Source organism: Natrix helvetica (assembly GCF_964273705.1).
Source record: "Natrix helvetica genome assembly, chromosome: 3".
Classification (NCBI taxonomy): Eukaryota; Metazoa; Chordata; class Lepidosauria; order Squamata; family Natricidae; genus Natrix; species Natrix helvetica.
The window spans coordinates 1,800,888-1,824,728 of record NC_138549.1 but is presented as its reverse complement, the minus strand read 5'-3'; the positions used below and the strand labels follow the sequence as shown (position 1 = coordinate 1,824,728).

Sequence of the window (23,841 nt, the reverse complement as noted above, 5' to 3'; positions counted from 1 at the left end):
TGGAGTTGTTTATGTCGTTCCAGAAAATTGGGGTTATATTATCTCTCTCTGCCTCGGATGGGGCCCCTTAAGCATCTCAGAGTGGATTGCAATGTCGACCTACTTGCCTTAGATTTTATCAATCAGGCTACAGAGAACTTTACATGGAATAAATTCTGAATTTAATTTTAAATGAATTAAATTCGCCTTCAAGAAAAAACAACAACAGTCTAGTCGCCTTTTGAAAAAGCACCTTTGAGACAACCATGGCCTGGATGACGGAGAATTTCCACTGGCATTTAAATTGAACTGAAATCCTCATTGCAATTGAAATCTTTCAGGAGGGCAAATTAGAAGCAAGTACGTCCCTAACTCCTCGACTTATGACCACAATTGAGCTCAGAATTTATATTTGTGAAGTGAATTTCCCCCCTCTTACGACCTTTCTTGCTCCTGCTGTTAAGCAAATCACTGCAGTTGTTAAGTTTTAGCGACATGATTGTTAAGTGATCCAGCTTCCCCATTGGCTTTGCTGGTCAGAATGTCGGAAACAGGGATCACATGACCCTGGTACACTACGGCCGTCATAAATACGAGTCAGTTGCCAAGCGTCTGAATCCCGTGACCATGGGGATGCTGCAACAGTCATGAGTGTGAAAAACAGTCCTAAGTCACTTTTTTCAGTGCCGTGATAACTTGAAACGGTCACTAAACAAATGCTTGGAAGGCGAGGGCTACTTGTATTTTGCAGAATAATTAGTTCCAACTCCAGTTCTAATGTCAAATTGTACCTTTGAAAACTTTCTGAAGAAGAAAATTAACAGTTAAAAGAAAAGACTCCCATTTAAAACCAAAGAGATTTCGGTTTCATTCAAAGCTCTTCTGTCTTTTTCCTCCTTTTTCAAGCCTCCCCTGAAAACCTTTTTGGGAAGAATGGGGCCAAGACTTAGAGTAGGTGAACCGAAGGTATCAGTTTGGAACACTCTGGTAGTAAATACATTAAAAGCCTGTTTTGACAACTCTTCGGGAACAATCTGGAGAAACCATGCAGACTTGGAGTAAATCTAATGGGCATATATAATTATGCATTTAATTTGCAGTGGGTAACGCCATCTGACTGATGTTTCCCGGAAAAGCTGGATTTTTACAGGCTCTCCGAAAATATTGCCATGACCGGCTAGGAAGGACTTTGGGAGATAAGCAAAACACTGGAAAAACAAACTGTGTTACTTCAGTTATAAAGACATCTGTCCTACATCTGTTCCAAGGACTGCCAATAAATTTTAAATAAATACATAATTTCAAAGAGAGAGAGAGAGAGAGAGAGAGAGAGGGGATGGATGTGGGTATGCACATGTGTATGTGTATTTGAGAAGAAAACAGGGCAAAGCACTTAGCTAACCCAGCACAAAAGCTAGCACTTTTGGCTAGTGGGAAGCTGAGCTACATATTACTCTTCCTTTGTTGTCTTCAGCTCCACTGTGGAGAGATTCCCAGTCTCTCTTCCCCCCTCCCTCTCTTTCTTTCTCTCTATCTCTTTGTCTGACTGACTCTTTCTGACTTTTTTCTTTCTCTTTCTTTCTCTTTTCTTTCCCCTTTCTTTTTCTGTCTCCCTCTCTCTTTCTGTCTCTTTTTTGCTTTGTCCCTTTTTATTTCTTTTTCTCTTTTTTCCATTTTTGCTTTTTTCTTTCTCTTTGACTTTTCTCTTTCTCTTTCTCTTTTCTCTTTCTCTTTCTCACTCTTTTCTTTCTCTTTCTCTTTGACTTTTCTTTCTTTTTCACTTTCTTCTTTCTCTTTCTCTTTGATTTTTCTTTTTTCTTTCTCTTTCTCTTTTTTCTTCGACTTCTTTCTTTTGACTTTTCTCTTGCTTTCTTTTTTCTCTTTCACTTTCCTCTCTCTCTCTCCCTCCGGACGCCTTCCTCTGCCTCCGCTGGGGGCTGGGGCGTCTCTCTCTCGCCGGGTCCCTTGGGGAGGAGCGCCGAGCGAAAGGCGGGGAGGCCCGGCCGGCTTCTGTGAGCTCCTTCCTTCCCTCCCTCCGTCCCTCCCTCCCTTCCTTTCCTTCCCTGCCCGCCTTCCCCTCCTGGCCGCTGCCTGCTCGGGGTCCCGGGGCCGCTTCTGCGGGAGGCTGGCCGGTAAGTGAGCCCGGGGAGGGGGGGGCAGGAGGGTCTGGGGTTGGAGTCTCGTGGGGGGGGGGGTGTCCTGGCAAGCCTTCCCAATCCCTTGCCTCTCTTGCAAAGCCTCCGCCTGGGAGAGCCAAGCCCCGCGGGCGCCCGGTTGCAAAGCTCAGCCGGCCGACTGGCTCTCGGCCCCACCTGCCTGGCGGAGCCCCGAGCCGGCTCCTCCTCCTCCTCCTCCTACGCCCGGCCCTTCCCGGCTGCCCGAGCTCCGTCCCTGCCTGGGCGGCACATTGGGCAACCGGCCGCGGGGAGGAACAGCCGGCTCCTCTCCCGCTTTGACCGCCGAGGCGCCGCGCGAGTCCCCTTTGCGTAGCCCTGATGCTGAATTACACCTGGCTCTTGCAGGGGCTGGCGGAAAAGGTGAGCAGCGGGATGGGAGGCCACGAGGAAAGCCCCAGAGCCCCTTCCCGCCCCCCCCCCCCCGAAGCAGAGAGGCACAACCCTGTTGGACGGCTAGTTCTCAGCTTCCAACCATTTGGTTAGTGACCGAGGTTATAACAGTCCTGGAAAAAAGGAGACTTATGACCGTTTTTCATATGTATGACCCTTGTGGCATTCCCACGGTCACGTGACCAAACTTCAAAGGCTTGGCAACTGGCATGTACTTATGCCGGTTGCAGCATCCCAGGTCTCACATGATGCCCCTTTTGCCACCAAAGCCAAGATTCACCTAACGACCATGGGATTAATTTAACAACAGCGGTGATTGGTTTAAGGTCAGAAGTAAGAAAGGTCATAAAATGGGGCAAAACTCACTTAACAGCCATCTTGCTTAGCGACTGAAATGTTGGGTTTAACATTGGGGTTGTAAGTTGTGTTCCTGGCCCCTTAAAACCTCCACTGGATGGGTCAGGGATATCCATCCCCTTTGATTTCACAAGGTTTCCCTTTTATTGGTGCTTAAATATGTTTTGCGGTATGCCAAGAAGATTCGGTTTATTTTTTTAAAGAAAAGGAGGTTTACACAACGACTGAACCAATAAAGTCACCAAATAAGCTTGCTCCTTTTGACACTCTAAGCTTCTAGAGAACTAAACCAAGCTTAACCCTAAGGGGGTTTGAGGTCTGATGCCTTTAAGTCTTGTACTGATATGGTTAAGCTCATTGTCAGAGGACGGGCATACTTGGATAAAAATAGACATCTCCATGAAATATTCTGGAAAAGAATATTAGGCATAAATTGAAGACAATAGATGTTATCCTGGAGGCATTTTATGTTCCATAAAATGGGGTGTTTTCTTAAAGATACAAAGACCATATTGTGTATTGTATATAATATACAATTTATTGCTTAATTGTATAATATTGTATAATGTTTTCTGGAAGGTACAGTGACCATATTGCATATTTATTATTAAAGGACAAATCTGAAAATAGATTTTTTTTAATTAATTGCTTGTATTGATAACTTTGCCTTAAAGAAGAAAATCAAAGAGGAAAAGCAAGGAAAACTATAGAAGTGCATATCCTAATACAAATATCTAAACTCAAAGAGTATATGTAAACTTATTTAAACCATGTTAATTCCATTTCCATATTTTTTCAAAGGAATGTAAAAAACTGTGCCTTAAGCGTTGGTGCCATCAAAGTTAAATGATCAAAATCGAGAACAAAGATAAGTTTTTAAAAACAAAATACATCCAAAGGACAAGTTTTTTTTCTTTTTCTTAAATAGAGGGCTGTCCTTTATAACAAAGGATGTGGGGGTCGCTGTAACCATGAGCCAAGTCTGACCTCCTGTAAAAATTGAAAATGACCCAGGGAAAGCTTTTCTATCTTTTGACGAAGACATTGGCACGAGGGAAGATTGGCTGGCTGGTTTGAAAACAAGACAGACAGGGGTGGGAAGGGGGAAAAGGGGGGTTGTTTGGTTTGCACTGTGGTGTAAACCCTCCACAAGCTAGTTGCAAAAACCACACGTGATGCCAGAGTCATAAACGCAGACGCCTGAGGGCTGGGCTACTTCTCCTTGACTTTTGAGAAGGGGGGCCGGAGAGAGAAACTTGCAGCAATTGAGAAAGGGGCTAGAACGAACAGGGGCCTGCAATAGATGAGGGTAAGGATGAAAATTCGGAGAGGGAGCTGGGCGGGCACTGCGTGATCAAAAGCTGTCAGGAGACAGGCTAAAGTTCACCTCCTGGTTTTGAAAGGAGCTAACCCGAAATTGTTGGCTGCTGGTTGTTCCCCGAGAGGCTGTGATCCTGGAAGAGTTTCCCAGGACAAGTGGTTTTTTTTTAGAAACAGCAATTTTAAAAAAGAGAATACAGAATAACAGAGGTGGAAGGGACCTTTGAGGTCTTCTAGTCCAGCCCCTTGCTCAAGCAGGAGATGCTGTACCATTTCAGACAAATGGCTGTCCAGTCTCTTCTTGAAATCCTCCAGGGATAGAGCCCCCACAATTTCTGGTGGCAAGTCGTTCCACTGGTTAATTGTTCTGATTGTCAGGAATCATACATTTGCATGAGAGAGAAGCGGGGTGGTAAAAAGAAAAGAAAAAACTGATAACCAACCTCATTTTTAAAAAAAGCCCAAATAAAATTACTCAGCAGTAAGAGTTCAAGAGAAAATGCATTGGAATGTTACTGTTAGAGGAAATGGTTTTTCTGTTTCATCTTCCCCATTTTATTCAGGTTTTCGGGGTTCAGGGAAATGTCCTCCTACCCATGTTGAGCTTCCAAGTCCTTTCAGGATGGTGTGTGCGAAGTTTTTCTGCCAGAAGTACTGAAGTTGTCTGAAATGGTGTAGGGTCTCCTGCTTGAGCAGGGGGTTGGACTAGAAGACCCCCAAGGTCCCTTCCAACTCTTATTATTATTCTCTTTATTTAAGTTGCTGGCTATTACCCCCTTCAATGAGATCCTTTTAACGTCCCAATTTATCTGACCCCTTAGTGGTCTCCAAGCCTGCTACTAACCTGGTCTGCTCACGCTGAGCTCTGAAGCCCAATCAAGGCTGCCAGGTGGCACCACCAGCCAAGCGGAGAGTTCTCCAGAGGCCTCAGAGACCTGTTAAGCCTTGGTGAGGTTTAACCCGTGAATTTTCCACCCTTGGATGGAAAAGGATGGAAAAATGGCCTTTTTGTCTGCTGAACGTCAGTGGGGTACAGACAGTCCTTGACGTACGACTCACGAGCGAGCCCAACATTTCTGTTGTGAAGCAAGACAATTGCTAAGTGAGCTTTGTCCCATTTTATGACCTTCCTTGCTGCCGTCATTAAGCGAATCACTGCAGTTAAGTTTGTCACATGGTTGTTGAGTGAATCTGGCTTCCCTGTTGACTTAGCTTGTCAGAAGGACGCAAAAGGGGATCATGTGACCCTGGGACACTGCAACCGTCATAAATATGAATCAAATGCCTGGCCTCTGAATATTAATCACACAGCCAATAGGAATGCTGCAACGGTCATATGTGTGAAAAATGTCATAAGAAGAGGGGGGTCAACTTATTTTACAAAGCACCAGAAGGCAGAACAAGAAACAATGGATGGAAACTAATCCAGGAGAGAAGCAACCTGGAATTAAGGAGAAACTTCCCAACAGTGAGGACAATTAACTACTTGCCACCAGAAGTAGTGGCTGCTCCATCACTGGAGGTTTTTAAGCCAAGACTGGACAGTCTTGTATAGAGTCTCCTGCTTGAGCAGGGGGCTGAGCTAGATGTCCTCCAAGGTCCCTTCCAACTCTCTTCCATTCTATTCTGCTGTGATTTCAAGCGGTCACTCAGCAAACTACTATAAGTCAAGGACGTACTTTGGGGGTATTCAAAAGGGCTGGGGGCTACAGGGCTGTACACAGACCAACCCCTGCCATATCAGGAAGATGTTTTTAAGAACAGTGTGTTATGTTGTTGTGTTGTCTTGCAGAGGGAAGAGGCACTCAGGAGCATGGCGGCTTTGAACTGGAAGCCATTTGTCTACGGAGGCTTGGCTTCGATCACTGCAGAATGTGGTGCGTCTTTGAACTCTGAAATAATCAGACGGAAGATTGCTGCTAATTTAGAAAAGCGCCCAATGCAGTTGTTTAATTAACTTGGAACTGAGCCCTGGATGCCAACGTCCCTTGGCACTGAAAACTTTGCAAGCTCTCCCACGTCGTAACTCAAGTGGGCATCCGCGGTCCATCTTCTAATTTAATGCTTTTGCAACCTCTTCATTTTTTTAAAGTCCTCGACTTAACGACCACAATTGAGCCCAAAATTTGAGTGGCTAAATGAGACCTTGGTTCAGTGAATTTTGCCCCACAGTCTGACCTTTTTTTTTTTGCTAGAGTTGTTAAATGAATCCTGGCGGTTGCTAAGTTAGTAGCAGAGTTGTTAAGTGTCTCTGTGTCTTCCCCACTTTGCAAAAGGGGGTTATAGGAGCATGGAACACTGCAACCGTCATAAGTATAAGTAATGAAACGTGGCCTTAATTGTTATTAAGATTTCTTGGAGATAAACCTTACTTTAAAAGCATAGTTAGGGGACCTCAATTACATTTTGGCAGGGACTTCCTCATAAATGCAATATCCTTCCTTTTCAACACGGGGAATTTGATTCTGCTTGAAGCTGTTCAGCTATAAATTTTGAATTTCAAAAAAGGAATTTTAAAAGGAAGACTTATATTTCTGAAAAAAGGGAATTTAACTTCTTTAAAACTAAGTTTCTTTCAAAGAAGATCTACATTGTGATTGAATTTTGATACAGTATAAACTGAGGAAAGGAAAAAGCGAGGAAGTATCCAGTTTTTTTTTTTTCATAAAAGGCAGGAAATTAATACTTCAGCACAAAAACAAAATGTCTAAGTCTCCAGCGTAACTAGATGTTTGCAAAAGTGGTCAGAATATTATATCTTGCTAGGAATGTACTTTCCTATTGTCTAAAGCTTGCTCCCGGCCTGTGGAATGCAATTATGGCTCCTATTTTTCTTTCAACATCATTTGATTTGTTATCCGAACTTATACCCTATTGTATTGTTAATAGTTTATTTTGTGTGTGGGGATGTTTTACACTTTCATTATTAATAGTGCCTTGAACAAAATTGTGGCATAAATACAATAACAACAATACTCAGATATTCTAACAGATAACGGAATGCGGAACAGCAGATTTATAGATAATTTGAATTATAGATAATTTGAAGGGTTTTATAGGTGATTTGAAGGGTTTGATAAACTAATTTGAAGAGTACATTTGATCAAAGTACATTTTTAATTTTAATGAAATCAGCCATTTTTTTTAATTTAAGGCCCCCCTCCATCCTGAGTACGCAGGTTATTTAAACAGGCACATATGCACGTACCACACACCAATAGACAAACAGACAAATTCTGTCCAATTTACGTCAGAAACTAAGTTTGCTTCATCACTTCTGTAAATTCATAATTCATGAACTAACCAGTTTTCTCTTGGCCATGAAGGTACTTTCCCAATCGATCTGACAAAAACGCGGCTGCAGGTCCAAGGTCAGAAAAATGATGCCAAGCATAAAGACATCCGTTACCGTGGAATGCTTCATGCGCTAGTGAAAATATGCAGGGAAGAAGGATTGAAGGCTCTGTACTCTGGGTAGGATTCCTAACCCTCTCTGTTTTGTGTATTGTTGAAATGTGCAGATGTGGCTCTCTGGTTAAACAGTGAGCGACAAACGTGTCTGCATCATGCTGTATTTTTATTTTTCGTCCGTTTAATTGTAACCAGTTCTCGGAGACTGCCTGGACAAATCTTTGCAGTTTTCTTGGCAAGGTTTCCCAGGAGTGGTTTGCCATTGCTTCCTTCTTAGAGCTGAGAGAAAATGACTGGCTCAAGGTCACCCAACTAGCTTTGCAGACTAGAACTCACAATCTCCTGGTTTCTAGCCTGATGCCTTAGCCTAGCGATGGCGAACCTTTTTTGGCTCGCGTGCCACAAGTGGGGGGAACACGGGGGGGTCGTGTGCAGGCGTGCTGCACCCATAATGCAACGCGCCCCCCAGTGCGCATGCGCGCACAACGTGCCCATTTTTGCATGCTTTTTTCGCCCTCCCCAGGCTCCAAAGGCTTTATAGGAGCCTGGGGAGGGCAAAAAGAGCCTCCCCCGGCCCCTGGAGGCTTCAGGGAACGTCCGGAGGCTTCCCTGAAGCCTTCGGAACGCTTAAAACCACCCTCCGAGCAACCCGGAAGTGACTTCCGGGTTGCTCGGATGGTCGTTTTAAGCGCTCTGAAGGCTTCAGGGAAGCCTCGGGATGGTCCCTGAACAGGCACGAGACGTGCGTCTCCATCGCCCGGGCCCGGATCGCCTCCACTGCGCGGCGCCTCAGGCCCAGCGTCCTTGCGCCACTCCGCCCAGCCTCTGCGCGCTCGCCAGGGCCCGGCCTTCACATCGCTGCCGCCGCCAGGACGGGCTCGGCCCAAGGGAAGTCTGTCAGGCCTCGGCCGCGCCGCCCTCGCCTCCTCCTCCTCCTCCTCTAGCCGCGCCACGCCAGGCAGGCCGCGCAGCCGCCTTGATCCCGGCCCCAGGCGCCGCCGCACCACGCTCAATAGTCGCAACTCGGCTGCCTGCCGCCTTTCCCCTCCTTTGTCTCCCAGCCGGGGCGGCCCGCCGCCGAGTTGCGACTATTGCCGCCGCTGCTGCCGCCGTTCACAGGACCCGCCTCTCACCCTCTTCCTCCAGTCGGCAGGCTCCGACTCGTTCGCTGCCTGCCGGGCCCCGGCGCCGCGTTCGAGCCGGAGGGGGAAAGAAGGAGAAGGAGAAGGAGGACAACAAAGCCCCCTTCGCTTTCCCCGTCCCCCCCCCTTTCGGCTTAATCCTTGCGACGCCCGCGCAAAGCCCCGAGGGGACGGATTCCTGTGCGGGACGCATGGCAGGAAGGCTATAGAGTCCCCCCTCCCTCCGCCGTCCAGACGGTCCCTGAAGTCTTCGGAACGCTTAAAACGACTCTCCGAGCAACCCGGAAGTCACTCCGGTTTGCTCGGAGGGTGGTTTTAAGCGCTCTGAAGGCTTCAGGGAAGCCTCCGGACGGTCCCTGAAGCCTCAGGGGGGGGGGGCTGGAGGCTCTTTTCGTCCTCCCCAGGTTCCTATGAAGCCTCTGGAGCCTGGGGAAGGCGAAAAATAGCTTTTAAAAAGGTGAACTCAGATGGCCAGCGTGCGCATGCGCGCTGGCCAGCTGACAGGGCAGCACCTCGTGTGCCCCGACAAATGGCTCCGCGTGCCACTTGTGGCACGGGTGCCATAGGTTCGCCATCACGGCCTTAGCCAATGGCCCAAATTGGCCTCTCAAACTGGGGTTTTAGATTATCTTAGACCTAAATTTTGGATTTAATTCTGAGTCACATTCCTAGCTTATTTTCCTAGTGGGTTAATTGGTATTAACCTGGCATTTCCCATTGAGGAAAAAGTCATGTAATTGCTTGATAAGAACTGATGAATTCGATAGAAAATTGTGTCCCTTTTTAGGTGCAAGCATGGCTTTTAAAGTTTGTGGTGGTGTTAATCTTTTCTTCCCATAGTGTGCATTGACACCCACACCCACATGCATACATTCCCAATAAGATTGATTATGAACGTGCTAAACAGTCCTTGAAAAGTTTTGTGCTTCCTAAAATTCTCTATTTTTTCCTCCGGAACTTTTAACTCTGGGGGAAAAAAATGGTGTGGGGGGGGGAGGGGAATCCTTTTGGAAAATGTGCATTATTGTCTCACCTGCTTTGCACAAAACTTTTGGTGATTTCTGCATTTATAGATTCTTCACCAATTCCCTTGGGAGTTAAACTAGGGTCGGAGTTTGTAGAAGTCCACATTCCTAGCTGAGAATGGTTCCCAACAATAGCTGATTCAACCAGTAATAACAGATATAAGAGAGGCAGTTTGATGTGGTAGTGCTTAGAAACCGGGAGACTGTGAGTTACAACTTTAGGCATGGAACCCAAATGGATGATTTGGGGCCAATTGCTCTCTCAGCCCTAGGAAGAAGAAGAATGGAAGGAGACATCATTTTGGAAAAACCTTGCCAAGAAAACAGGAGGATGTAGTCCAATCGGTGACCAAGAGACATTCAAAAGTACCAAATAAACAAATATAAATCTCTTTTAATTTGTGCTGATGGTCAACCATCTTTGGAGCCCCCTGAGCTCTTCTACTTCCACCGAGGGGGCCATAACTTCCTCACCTCGAGTATTAAGTGTTGTTACGGTTTGCCAGCAGCCTGCAAAGCTGGCAGAAGATTCGGACAGGTGAGGAGGTTGGGGAGGAACATGGGCCAGTCCCGGAGTCTGGGGAAGGCTCTGATGAGGGCTCTGTGTCGGAGGCAGAGAGGGGGCCAGAGCCACCTGGGAGTTATGTACTGCCTCCAGAGCTTCCAGAGTCTGACATCAGTGAGGCAGAAGAACAGCGGGAGCCTGTTCCCAGTGTGCGCATGCGCAGAGCTGCCAGAAGGCACAAACAAGACAAAAGGGGCGACTTGGGAGTGAGGCTTGGAGATGATTGGTTCCTCCCATAAGACATAAAAGAGGAGCAAATGGGACGTGAGCCTTTGCAGGAAGCAATTTTGTTCATTCTGGTCGGTTCAAGCTCTGAGAAGCCCTGTTTGACTCTGTGCTCCATTTGGCCTTATTGGCCATTAGGTCTCTGGCAGCGTTTCAAGGGAGATAAAGGTGGGCGCTTATCAGCATTTCCCTGAAAGACTTTGGCAACTCTAGCAGGCATCTGTCGGACTCTTCACAGACTGTTTGTGAATCATTACAGGCTGTGAATGAACATAATTCACAGCCATCTAAATAAAAGAGGGTTTTGGGGGCTAAGATTGTGATTTATGCTTTCTCGGGAAGCCTAGGCCAGAACAAGTGTTTAGAAGACTGCAGGTTAGCCAGGCACCTGATTTTATTACACCTGTGTTCTCCTCTTGCAGAATTGCCCCAGCTATGCTACGCCAGGCCTCCTACGGGACCATAAAAATAGGCACTTATCAGAGCCTGAAAAGAATATTTATTGAACGGCCAGAAGGTAAGTAGATTTTTTTTTCCAGATCTGAGCTCGTTTCTTAGATCAAAGATAGAGAGAGATCAGAGCAGAGAACACAGGAAGCTGGAAGAGTTTTAATGCAGGGGTCAGCTAAAAGAATAACAGAGTTGGAAGTCTGTAGAGATTCTCCGTCCTCCAGGTCATGGTTGGGTCCCAAAGGTGCTTTTTCAGGAGGCAACTGGACTTTTTTCTTTTGAAGATGTTTCACTTCTCATCCAAGAAGCTTTTTCAGCTCTGACCGGATGGTGGGGAATGGAAAGATTTATGTTCCTTGCAGACAGGTGGTCATTGGCATCCTTTTAGAGAGTCCTTGAGGCCACTTGGAGGTTTATCTCTGTCCTCAGGGTCACCTGAGTGGTGCAAATGGTTCCTGTACTCTGCAATTTTTTTTTGCTCTGGAAATCCCTTCCTACTCCCACACCATCCCAAGGATGTCCATCCCAAATTGTATAGCTAAAGGTCTGTGGAGATTCCCCATCATCCAGGTTAATTGTTCTAACTGTCAGGAAATTTCTCCTTAGTTCCAGGTTGCTTCTCTCCTTGATTAGTTTCCACCCATTGCTTCTTGTCCTGCTCTCGGGTGCCTTCGAGAATTGCTTGATCCCCTCCTCTCTGGGGCAGCCCCTCCAATATTGGAAGACTGCTATCATGTCTCCCCTAGTCCTTCTTAAGCTAGACATACCCAGTTCCTGCAACCGTTCTTCATATGTTTTAGCCTCCAGTCCCCTCATCCTCTTTGTTGCTCTTCTCTGCACTCTTTCTAGAGTCTCCACATCTTTTCTACATCTTGGCAACCAAAACTGGATGCCATATTCCAAGTGTGGCCTTACCAAGGCCTTATAAAGTGGTATTAACCCTTCACGTGATCTTGATTCTATCCCTCTATTAAGACACTTTAAAAAAAAAAACCAGTGCCAAGAAAACTTCAGGGTCTAATCAAAACTGGTTTGGGCACCCAAACATAATCCCTGAGTGTAATGAATTTTTCCCTCCCCTGAAACAGACGAAACTCTGGCTGTCAATGTGTTGTGTGGGATTCTGTCTGGGGTCGTTTCCTCTTCCATCGCTAACCCCACTGATGTGTTGAAGGTAAGTTCTTAGGCTTCTATTTTATTTCATTTTGCAACAAAGGACCAACCATGTTGCAGGTAAAGCAGGATGTGGCTAGTCAGCTGTGAATTTTCTGAGGCCAATATTTCTTTCTCTGGGCACGATGGGAATATGTCTGCTGAACAAAACTCCGCATTGGCGACAGGAAAGGCATCCGGCCAATGAAACACTCGGCTTCATTCAGATGCCCAGACTCCACCCTACAAGGGATTATGGGGTCATTAAAAGAATATGATTGCAGGCAGTCCTCGACTTAACAATGGTTCATTTAGTGACCATTCAAAGTTACAGCGGCACTGAAAAAGTGACGCATGAGCATTTTTCACACATACAACCGTCCATAGCATCCCTGCGTGATCAAAATTCAGACAGTTGGCCATTGACTCATATTTACGACAGTTGCATTATCCTGGGATCGTGTGATTCCTTTTGGGACCTTCTGACAACCAAAGTCAATGGGGAAACCAGATTCATTTAACAGGCGTTATTACTCACTTAATAACTGCAGTGATTCACTTAACAAATGTGGCAAGAAAAGTTGTCATAAGTCAAGGACTGCCTGTACTTTTGAGGTTCTCTTTTTTTAAATAACCAGAAGGAGAATAAATCTGTCCTTGCTTCTTGGTTGCTATAGAAAAATAATGTATATAAATAGAGGTAAATAAGTGGCGTAGATTGTTATGGTTTTCGTAATACAGAAATTTTCAGTCTGTCTTTAAAGCCCAATTTAAAGGGAAAACTAATTAGCCTTAAGTCCTCGTTAGCGATCTTCTCAGGACCTTACAAGGGAAATGCCGCTAAGCCAGTTTTTAAATATCGCCGTCTGGAATTCAATATTATTAGCCCTTCTGACTCTCTGAGTCACCTCTCTGGAATGAGAGTCGAGAGGTTCCAAAAATGCCTCTGATCTTTGCCCAAGGAATAAGAGGAGGGGGCCTGGAGACCCCTACCGTCCTTTGGCTGACGGATGCGGCCAGATCTCTTCGCCTCTGCTCCAAGTCCAGGAGGAAACATTGCTTCCTATTAAAATCCAATCTGTTATTTGAGATTTGCGGACTTTCTTGCCGCAGTTGTTAAGTGAATCACATGGTTGCTAAGTGAATCTGGCTTCCCCCACTGACTTTGCTTGTCACAAAAAGGGATGACGAGAGCCTTGGACAATGCAACCGTCATAAGTACATGCCAGTTGCTAAGCCTCTGAATTTGGATGAGATGATCATGGGATTCTGAGTGTGAAAAACGGTCATAAGTCACTTTTTTTGGGTGCCGTTGCAACTTCAAACGGCCACTAAATGAACGGTCATAAGTCAGGGACTGCCTGTATCTCATCCCACCCAATATTCATTATTCCACCTGGTTGTAGTTTTCTCTTATCTCCCCATAAAACCGTCCTTGGTCCTTTTAAGTGTGGAGCAGCAGCTGGGACTTTGTATATACAGGTGGTCCTCGACTTACGACAGTTCTTTTAGTGACCGTTCAATGTTACAACGGCACTGAAAAAAGTTATGCCCGTTTTTCACACTTACAACCAATCCCATGTTCATGTGAACAAAATTCAAATGCTCAGCAACTGACTCGTATTTATGACGATCCCGGGTTCACACGATCCCCTTTTGCGACCTTCTGACAAGCAAAGTCAATGGGGAAGCCAGGTTCACTTGCTCACTTAACAAGGGCAGCAATTTGCTTAACAACGGTGGCAAGAAAGTTTGTAAAATGGGACCAAGCTCACTTAACAAGCGTCTCTCGCTTAGGAGCATAAATTTTGGGCTCAATGGTGGTCGTAAGTCGAGGACTGCCTGTGGAGCAAATCCTCGACTTACAACCATTTGCTAACTTAAATCTCTCTCTCTTTTTACACCGTTCAGATACGCCATGAAGGCAATTTCTGCCAATTTCTCTTTTTCCTTTTCTTGTGTCGTTCAAATATCCCCAAGGGAACACTCGGTTGGGGTCATGATAAGGAGAAAAAACCCCTCTTTATCTTTATTACAGCAGGTCATGAGAAGGAAATAGCTGAGCGTGTTAGTCGTATCTAATTTAAGACCTCGGCTCCGCTCTCATTCCTCTGGCTCTCCATTAAATGCGCTTCTCCCGCTGTGAGGTCAACGCATTTCTTAAAGGGCCCCCAGCAGGCCTGAGTGTGGAGTTATTTATTCTGGAGGAATTGGGAAATAGCCTCATTCCACGCTTCCTTGGGCTGGTTTTGGAAGACTTTTGCAAGACCTTAAGAGCAATCTGCTCTTTTTCTAGCCATCCATTCCTTACGGAGGAGGAAAGAGAGAAGTGTTAGTGGGGGGGGGGGGGGGGGGAGGGAAAGGCAGGCAGGCAGGCAGATAAAGGATGAATAGATGTTAGGTAGATGATACATAGATTAGTTTAATTTATTGTCATTGCACCTTGTACAACAAAATTAAATGCCATCTTCAGATGTTAGATAGATGTTAGGTAGGTAGGTAGGTAAGTATGTATGTATGTATGTATGTAGGTAGGTAGGTAGGTAGGTAGGTAGGTAGGTAGGTAGATAGATAGACAGACAGATAGATAGATAGATGATAGATAGATAGATAAGTAGATAGATAGATAGATAGATGGATAGATAGATGATAGATAGATAGATAGATAGATAGATAAGTAGATAGATAGATAGATAGATAGATAGATAGATAGATAGATAGATAGATGATAGATAGATAATTGATAGGTAGGGAGAGAGAGATATGGATGAATAGAGATAGATAGGATGTATGTATGGATAGATAGAGAGATAGATGGATATAGATTAGATATAGATACAGGTATAGATATACTCTCTCTATTCTTCCTACACACACACACACACACACACACACACATACACACGTTGTTGAATTTTAGCTCTGGTTGAGCCAATGCTTGTTTCAATCATAGCTACAGGATGCTACTTCTCACGAGATCGGCTTGAAGGCTATCCTTCTTGGGATCGAAGCTTTTGCCCGTTGCTGCTTAATATTATAGTTAAAGTGTTTTTACAAAGCTATTTCTTTTTCTTACTTATGAAGCTTTGTTTTCCTGTTTTTCAACCAGAGGCCTTGTACCAGTCCTGGAAGAAATCTTTTTTCCCCTTAATGTAGGATGTTCTCCCTCTCCCTCTCCCCCACCCTCTCTCTCCCTCTCTCCCCCAAAGTCACCCAAATGGGTTTTGTGGCGAGAGCAGGAGGAGAGCTCACCATCTCCTGGTGATTGGCCCAAAATCACCCAGTTGGCTTCCATGTCTAATGCGGGACTAGAACTGACCATTTCCTGGTTCCTAGCCTGGTGTTTTAACCGCCAGACCAAACTGGGTTCCCATTTATGCTCATTTTTAAGCATTTAACGTTTTGGAGATGGATTTTCCCCTTTTAATATGTCGTTCAGCGTTTCCTTTGGAATCCTTTCGATACCCAGCAGCCTCTTTGTATTGTGTTTTCCTTTCTGGCCAACGAGAACGGTTGTTCTTTCCAAAAGCTTCGGTGATATAGAAGAGACAACTTTTCTTCTGCCAAGGACTGTAATCTCACATTTTAAATAGGAGTGATACTAGGAGTCAGTTGAGCCATAGCCAAAAGTGGGCAGAGAATCTCATGTTCTTGCAATAATAGAAAATACTTGTTGCTGGGGTTTTGAAAAGCGCATGGAGAGCAAAGCACTGCCTATATTACGTCCTTTTTCTATTTCTCTTCCTGGGTGCATTTTCCCTCTCTTCCCCCTTCCTCCTCCACCAAAGGGCAAGAGACCTAAAATGACCTTTGAAATGAAACTGCCCACCCCTGGTGTGGAGTTACAGGTGAGCCAGATGGATGTCAGTCAGCTGTTTTGATTGACGGCCCCACAGATACGAAAAGATGCCTTCTCGTTTCATCGCAAGGAGACTGCAGGACGATTCAACTATGACGCTTTTTCTGCTTTGTGCTTTTAAATTTTTTTTTTAACTTCTTTCCCATCTCTGACAAATCCTAGATCCGGATGCAAGCCCAAGGTAGCCTCATCGAAGGTGGCATGTTTGGGAACTTCATGAATATTTATCAGAACGAAGGCACTCGAGGCTTGTGGAAGGCAAGTTATTCAATGCAGTTCAGAAATGTGCTTCTCTTTGAGGCTTGAGAAAGCTCAAAGGGCAGGCAAAGGAAACTCCTTCTGGATTGTGGGTGGTTTTCCCCGATTGGACCAAACTGTGTCTTGGAATTTAAAGTTGAAATTGATAATATTGTATCGATTGCATTTATAGATATGTAGAAAAATGTTTCTTGATTTGTGGATTTATGGGAATATTCCACCCTGAAAGTCCGCACATGCTGTTGCGAAATAGCACTTAGCGATAGCGCTTAGACCTATATACCGCTTCACGATGCTTCACAGCCCTCTCTAACTGGTTTGCAGAGTCAGCCTATTGCCCCCCCCCCCCCCGCAAAAAAAATCTAGGTCCTCATTTTACCGACCTCAGAAGGATGGGAGGCTGAGTCAACCTGGAGCTGGTGAGAATCGAACTGCTGGCAGCTAGCAGAAGTAGCCTGCAGTACCGCATTCCAACCACTGTGCCACCCTGGTTCTTACAAAAGAAAAGAGAAAGAATGAAACATAGGGAGAGAAGAAGGGGAAGAAAGAAACGAAAGGAAGGAAGGAAGGAAGGAAGGAAGGAAGGAAGGAAGGAAGGAAGGAAGGAAAAAACAGGAAAGAAGATGGAGAAAAAAAGAGAAGGAAATGAAAGATGGAGGGAGCAGGAGAGAAAGAAAAAATTAAGAAAGAAGGGAAGGAAGAGATTAGAGGGAAGGGAAGAAGAAAAGAAAGGTAGAAAGAAAAGGGCATGAAGAAAGGAGAGGAGAGGGAGAGTATAACAATAGTAGTTAGACTTATATACCGCTTCACAGTGCTTTTACATGCCTCTCTAAGAGGTTTACAGAGTTGGCCTATTTTCCCCAACAATCTGGGTCCTCATTTTACCCACCTCAGAAGGATAGAAGGCTATCTTGAGCCGCTCAGGATTGAACTGCTGGCAGTCAGCAGAATTAGCCTGCAATACCGCATCCTAACCACTATGCCACACCGTCTACTATCCACAATGTGGCCTGAAGTTAGCAAAGCTGAACTGCTCATCGTCAAAGAATTCCGAATTATTTTTGTTCTCCCAACAGAAAGCCCAAAGAAGGACCTGTTAATTGTAGAAAAAACCCCACATCTGCAAGATGGGGCAGAGCAATCCCTCTTGGTTCCTCCTTCGCATCCGTCTCTGCGCTCCTGAAATATTTGGGAGAAACTCTTGCAGTTTTTTTTTCTAAGAATTATTAATGGGAAAACTGAGTGGGTGGGAGAAATCCTGAGAATTATTAACAGGAGGACTGATGGATGGGGAATTTCAGGTATGTGTCTTCCCCACAATTGGCAGGTTTTGCTTTGGGAAGGGGAAGAAAAACAATTTCAGATTCTTTCAAGAGTGACTTATAAAAGCTTCTATCCCGTATTTTCAGAGTGACTGTAAGGATTATCCCGGAGTAGAATATATATATATATAAATGGCTCTGTGTGTGTATTTGTGTGTGTGTGTGTGTGTGTTCCAGCATAACTCTGGAACGCCTTGAGCAATTCCAACCAAACTTGGTACACAAATGACTTACTCTCTGGAAACAAATATTGTGGGGGTAAGACACCCCTAACACCCTTCAGGGTGTGTGTTCTGTTAAGATGCAGCCTGTTGTGCCTTAAAATGAATTCTACTGTACTGCCATAAAATGGCTTCTACTGTGCAGCACAGTGGAATTGCAATGGTAATGGTTTCACAGTACTCCACAAGGGAACTCCCTCTGGTAAGGGGAAAAATCCAACATTAGAAATTAGTTTGGTCTGGACATTTTCCCCCTATAAATAAATACCCGACAATGCTGGGTTATCAACTAGAAGCTCAATAAAGAATTGAATATCACAAAACTGTAAATTATTTGTCAAAGGCGACATTGCTTTATTTTGCCACACAGTTGTTGTCTTCTTTCTTTTCACAGGGAGTCTCTCTTACCGCTCAGAGAGCCGCTGTGGTTGTTGGTGTGGAGCTGCCCATGTATGATCTCACCAAGAAGCACATAATCCTCAGCGGGTTCATGGGAGACACAGTGTACACTCACTTTCTGTAAGTTCGTAAAGAAAGACGGAAGCCCATCTTCCGATGTTCCACACTCGATCCATCTGTGGGACTTTCGGCAGGAGGGAGATGTTGAGACATTTGATGTGTAGAGTTCAACTCCCAGAACTCCTCAGCTGGCCATATTGGGGTTGTCCTCTCTCCTCCTCCTTCTCCTCCCCCTCCTCCCTCTTCCTCCTCCTCCTCCTCCTCTTCTTCTTCCTCCTCCTCCCCCCTTCTCTCCGTCTTCTTCTTCTTCCTCTTCCTCTTTTTCCTTCTCCTCCTCCTCCTCCTCCCCTGCTTCTTTTTTTACAGTGACTATGATAATGATCTATCACTATTGTTGAATGAACACTGAGAATTTATGCAACAGAGACAAATTCCTTGTGTGTCGAATCATACAATTCTATTCTATTCTTCCTCCCTTTCTCTCTCTCTCTCTCTCTCTCTCTCTTCTTTCCTCCCTTTCCCTCCCTCCCCCTCCTCTTCTCCATCTCCATCTTCTTGCCTTCGCCTTCTCCCCCCTCCCCAACCTGCCGAACCCTCTCCTTGCTCCGCTTCCTCTTCTTCCTCTTCCCCTTTCTTTTTCCTTCCCTCTTCCCATCCTCCTTCTTCTCTTTCCCCCCCTTCTCCTCCTCTTCCTCCTCTTCCTCCTCCTCTTCCTCCTTGTCAAAGTCATCAAGCTTGGGAAATGCCATCCTATGGCATCCTTTGGAAACAACCAAACCGTCCCCCTTCCCTTTGTGTTGTCTCGTTCACCGAGAAGGTGGTTTGGGTAACCCTCCAAATCCCCCCTCCCCCTCTTTCTCTCAGAGCAAGTTTCAGCTGCGGCTTGGCGGGAGCTCTGGCATCCAATCCCATCGACGTGGTGAGGACGCGGATGATGAATCAGAGAACCTTACGGACGGGGCCCCAGCACGGCTACAAGGGGACTCTAGACTGCTTGCTTCAGGTCAGTGGACTTCTGTTTTGGCCCCCCAGTGGCCAGCGGATCTGGCAGCAGATTTGGACAGTGAGGAGGTTGGGGAGGAACCTGGGCCTGTCCTGGAGTCTGGGGAAGGCTCTGACGAGGGCTCTGCATCGGAGGCAGAGAGGGGGCCAGGGCCATCTGACAGTTATCAGCTGCCTTTGGAGTCAGACATCAGTGGGGCAGAAGGACAGCTGGAGCCTGTTCCCAGTGTGCGCATGCACAGAGTTGCCAGATGAAGGAAACAGCTAAAGAACAGGGGTCGACTTGGGAGTAAGGCCACAGGTGGACGGTGAATGGCCCCTCCCAGAGGAAATAAAAGAGGAGTGAAAGGGGAGTGGAGTTTGCAGGAGACCATTAGTTCACTTAATTAGTGTGAAGATTTGTTCTTGACTCTCAGAGGCTCCTTGCCAAGTGTTTTCTTCTATTGGAAGATCTCGGCCTGGCAGCTCCCCAAGCCCAATAAAGTCTGTGCTTGTCAATTCCCCCTTGAAGGACCGTTTGCCGGGACTTTGCTGGATGTGAATGAGAGGAAGTCACATGAGCTTCATAAAAAGGGGGTTTTGTTGGGACAAGGAGTCTGCTTCGTGATTTGGAGAAGCCTCGGTCAGAGCAATTTCCTTCAGGGCCAAGAAAGTCGTTAGATAAAAGACATTTCCCTGAAGACAATTTTCAGGGTCCGGTATTGCAGAATAAGGGCTGTGGGGTTGGACTGTGACTGAAATCATGGTTTGGTCCAACCATCACACGTCCCAACCATGGAAAGACGTGGTCCAGAACATCTGCTTGTTCGTTATTATAAACTGACCTTTAGACTCTCTTTGCTGCCATTCTTGGTGCAGTTAAGGGAAGAGGAAGATTGCTGCTTTTATTTTGAATCAAAATCCAGTTCTCCATTGTAAGAAACCTCTTCAGACGTTGGTTTCAGCTCCTAAGGATTGAAGTCTATGGGGATGAGGTTCCTTTCCTTGTGCATAAAGAGGCTGAAACTGCAGATAATCCTTGACTTCAGACTACCGTATTTTTCGGACTATGAGACGCACCGGAGTATAAGATAAACCATGATTTTGAAGAGGTAAATTTTAAAAAAAGGTTTTGCACTCTGCACACCTCGTTTTTTGAAGAAAAAAAAAGGAGGGGGGTATGCAGAGCTTTGGGAGACTTGTAGGGTGCTCCTGGGGGCTGGGGGAGGGCAAAAACAGCCCGGTTTTGCTCATTTTTGCCCTCCCCAGACCCCAGGAACACTTTGCAAGCCTCCCAAACCCTCTGCACATCCATTTTTGCACAGGGGGCAGGGTTTTGGTAGGCCAAAAAGTGCTTTATTCAGTGTGTAAGACACACCCAGATTTTCACCCTCTTTTTGGGGGGGGAAAGGGTGCGTCTTATACTCCAAAAAGTACAGTAGTTCTTTCCTAGGAGTTAAGTTTGGGGGAATTTTTAAGCAGGAGAACCTTCTGGTGGAGCCAGCTTGTAGATGTTCTGGCTAGATGGTTTTGAAAGGACCATTAGTGACAAGGTCCACCATCTAGTCTTCATTTGTCCTTCATCTGGGTTACGGGATCGAGTGGGATCTCTGCTTCCGTTTGCAGAGACGGCGTCTCCTCTATTGAGCGTGGATGACGGAATATTCAGGGATTTTATTTTTCTTATTTCTCATAGACCTGGAAGAACGAAGGTTTTTTTGCCTTGTACAAAGGATTCTGGCCCAACTGGTTAAGGCTTGGGCCTTGGAATATAATTGTATCCTTTTTCCATACATTTTATTTTATTTATTTTTATTTATATCCCGCCTTTATTGTTTTTACAAATAAGGCAGTGAAGAAACTTTCCTCAGTCTCTTTTTCCCACAACAGAGGTGGGTTGAGCTGAGAGAAAATGACAGGTCCAAGGTCATCCAGTTAGCTTTCATGGCTAAGATGGGACTAGAACTCTCTGTCTCCTGGTGATTGGCCCAGAGACACCCAGTTAGCTTTCGTGGCTAAGGTGGGATTAGAACTCACCTTCTCCTGGTCATTATCCCAAAGTCACCCAACTGACTTTCATAGCTAAAGTGGGATTAGAACTCACCTTCTCCTGGTGATTGGCCCAGAGTCACCCAACTGACTTTCATAGCTAAGGTGGGACTAGAACTCTCTGTCTCCTGGTGATTGGCTCAAAGTCATCCCGTTAGCTTTCATGGCTAAGGTAGAACTAGAACTCATTGTCTCCTGCTTTCTGGCCTGGTGGCTTAACTAGCTCTATATTTTCAGATGTTTACATAAAATATGAAATTCTCTAAAACAAAAAGTTAATATCCAGTTTTGCCAAGCAAAGTATGATTTTGCTTTCTCCGACTTAAAATCTTCCTGCCAGTTTGCAGCTTATTGCAGGGTTTTTACAATTCAAAATAGCCGTCTTTTAGTCAACAATATCTTGCACTGATGCATAATCCTATGGGAGCTTTCTGGATTTTCATTTCCTCATTCATTCATTTTCTCCCCTGGTAACAGCGAGACCATAATAGCAAGTGTATACACATCTTTATTTACAAAGTTATTTTTTTTCGTGCTAATTTAACATTTTTGCTGTTTGGTGGAAAGATTAAAAATACTTTGTTGCACTTGCTGTTTGTCATAGGAGAAAATATTCTTTGTAAGAAGTGTGATGTATCTTACACTTTTTAAGACAGGTTGCCCTCACTTCCTTATTCTGAATTAACTCGAATGAATGATTGACTTTAGAATTATACATTTTGAGATCTCGTGACTCACACACATTTTCTGTCTTGTCACAAGAACATAAAAGTCTTTGGATATAGTTTAGTTCTTCATTTTGTCCCCTCCCCCCTCTATTCTACTCTTGATTACCTTAGGGGTTGTCTCAGGAGTTAAGCCAAATAAAAACACATTTAAAAGCATATTAAAATATTACATAGAATAATAGCAGGCGAAGAAGCTTACTGAATAGATATACTAGGAAGACAATAATTATACAGTTTAAAATGTTACCACCAGTAGAGGATAAATTAGAGGCTTTTAAAATGCAGACCAAAGATCCAGATTCAAAATTTTTGCATATATATATCTTATAGCAAGCAAATATTTTAGTATTCTATTAATCTCCAGTCATAAAAGTCTGAATGGGATTTTAAAAAAATGTATAATGCAATTACTTTTATAAAAAGGAAGCTCTACCAAGGCACTTCAAAGACAAATGAACAGATTTAAAAAGAAAACAGGAGAAAGGGAACTGTAAAATGCAATTACTTTCATAAAAAGGAAGTAAAATAGACTCAACAAAGCTACCTGGCCGAGACACTTGGAAGAAGAGTGAGTTGATTTGCTGGGAAAAAATTGGAGGAAAAGCAACTAAATGCAATTACAGGCTCTTTTTTATTTAGTAATAAGATTCAACACTTTCCCTTTTTTCCCTTAACAAGCATTAGTTCTTTTTGACTTATGAACAGCTGAAGAAATTGGATTTCTGACAGCCTGGAAATTGAAGAGGCCATGTCTTCTGTTGCTGATCTTAGTCCTCAAGTGTTCTTTCAGGTATCCAAACTTGCAGAATTGGTGAAATTAAATGGTTGTCGCAAAGAACGTTGAAGCTCTCAAGCATTACAGAGCAGAACTTGAGACTGGAACAGCACTGGCTCGCAATGTCATCTTTCATAAATATTACGAACATTTCACTGCCGACACGTCTGAATGGGAGCGAGTGAATTTAATAATTAGGTGCAGGGTTTCTTTCAGCCTTCATTCATTTAAAAACAAGCTCTTTCCAACAGCCAATAATATTCATGTGTGCACAACCTCAAGAATCTGTGTTTTATAGCAAAGGCCAGGCTGTGACTAAAGCATATTTTACGAAGCATCCTATTGTATGGAATAGCGTTGCATAAATAATGAACAAAGCATTATTTGTAAAACAACGTTGAACATCTTTTTTCCTCTTGAAACACCTCAGAGGCATTTCTTCTTTTTTTAAAAAAAATAGCATTACATTAATGCTAAATTAAATTCATTACTGTCTGGTTTCAGCAGTGTCTTAAAATATTTTGCCCCTATCTGACGATGTGAGTAGACCTAATCTCAAATGTTTTTATTTTAAAAAGACTCCATTGTGGGCAACAGATGAACTCTTTTCATAAACATTGCTTCATGGTGCTTTCTGAGAAAGTATTTAATCGCTGTCCTTCTCAATGTTTGGGACAATAATAATATTAATCAGTACAAGGGATGTTGAGATTATGAAGGCCGACTCATATAGGCCAAGTTATGAAAGGTACCTTGTATGCCTGCCTGAAGAGACCTGATTTTTCTTCCATTTCCTTGGATTGTGTCCAGAGAATCCAATAACACCTTAAGCACAGACAATTGTTAGTGGTTGTTAAGAAGAAACCACAAAGTCTTCACTTCCCAAAGACTGCTGCCGCCTTGTATCCAAGTCTTTCTCTCCCAAAATATTTAGAATTAAAATTGCCACAGGTGTGGGCCTACATGGGACCACCATTTGAGGAAAGCTTCTGCCCA

General features: G+C 44.6%; 1 protein-coding gene across 4 annotated transcripts; it reads left to right on the top strand.

The window, feature by feature from the left end:
* The first annotated feature begins 1,929 nt into the window (after positions 1 to 1,929).
* Positions 1,930 to 23,290, top strand: SLC25A30 (solute carrier family 25 member 30). Of its 4 annotated transcripts, none has more exons than XM_081947933.1 (10): positions 1,930 to 2,111; positions 6,016 to 6,100; positions 7,550 to 7,697; positions 11,014 to 11,108; positions 12,130 to 12,215; positions 16,215 to 16,310; positions 18,248 to 18,372; positions 19,177 to 19,315; positions 20,990 to 21,070; positions 22,755 to 23,290. In XM_081947933.1, the coding sequence occupies exons 2-10, from the start codon at positions 6,037 to 6,039 to the stop codon at positions 22,794 to 22,796; spliced, it is 876 nt and encodes a 291-aa protein (XP_081804059.1). In that variant the 5' UTR covers positions 1,930 to 2,111; positions 6,016 to 6,036; the 3' UTR covers positions 22,797 to 23,290. The 4 variants fall into 4 exon arrangements, with proteins under 4 accessions (XP_081804059.1, XP_081804056.1, XP_081804057.1 ...); XM_081947930.1 differs by lacking the exon at positions 1,930 to 2,111 and adding an exon at positions 2,200 to 2,516; XM_081947931.1 differs by lacking the exon at positions 1,930 to 2,111 and adding an exon at positions 2,206 to 2,516 and having other exon boundaries at positions 16,215 to 16,314; positions 18,252 to 18,372.
* The last annotated feature ends 551 nt before the right edge of the window (positions 23,291 to 23,841 follow it).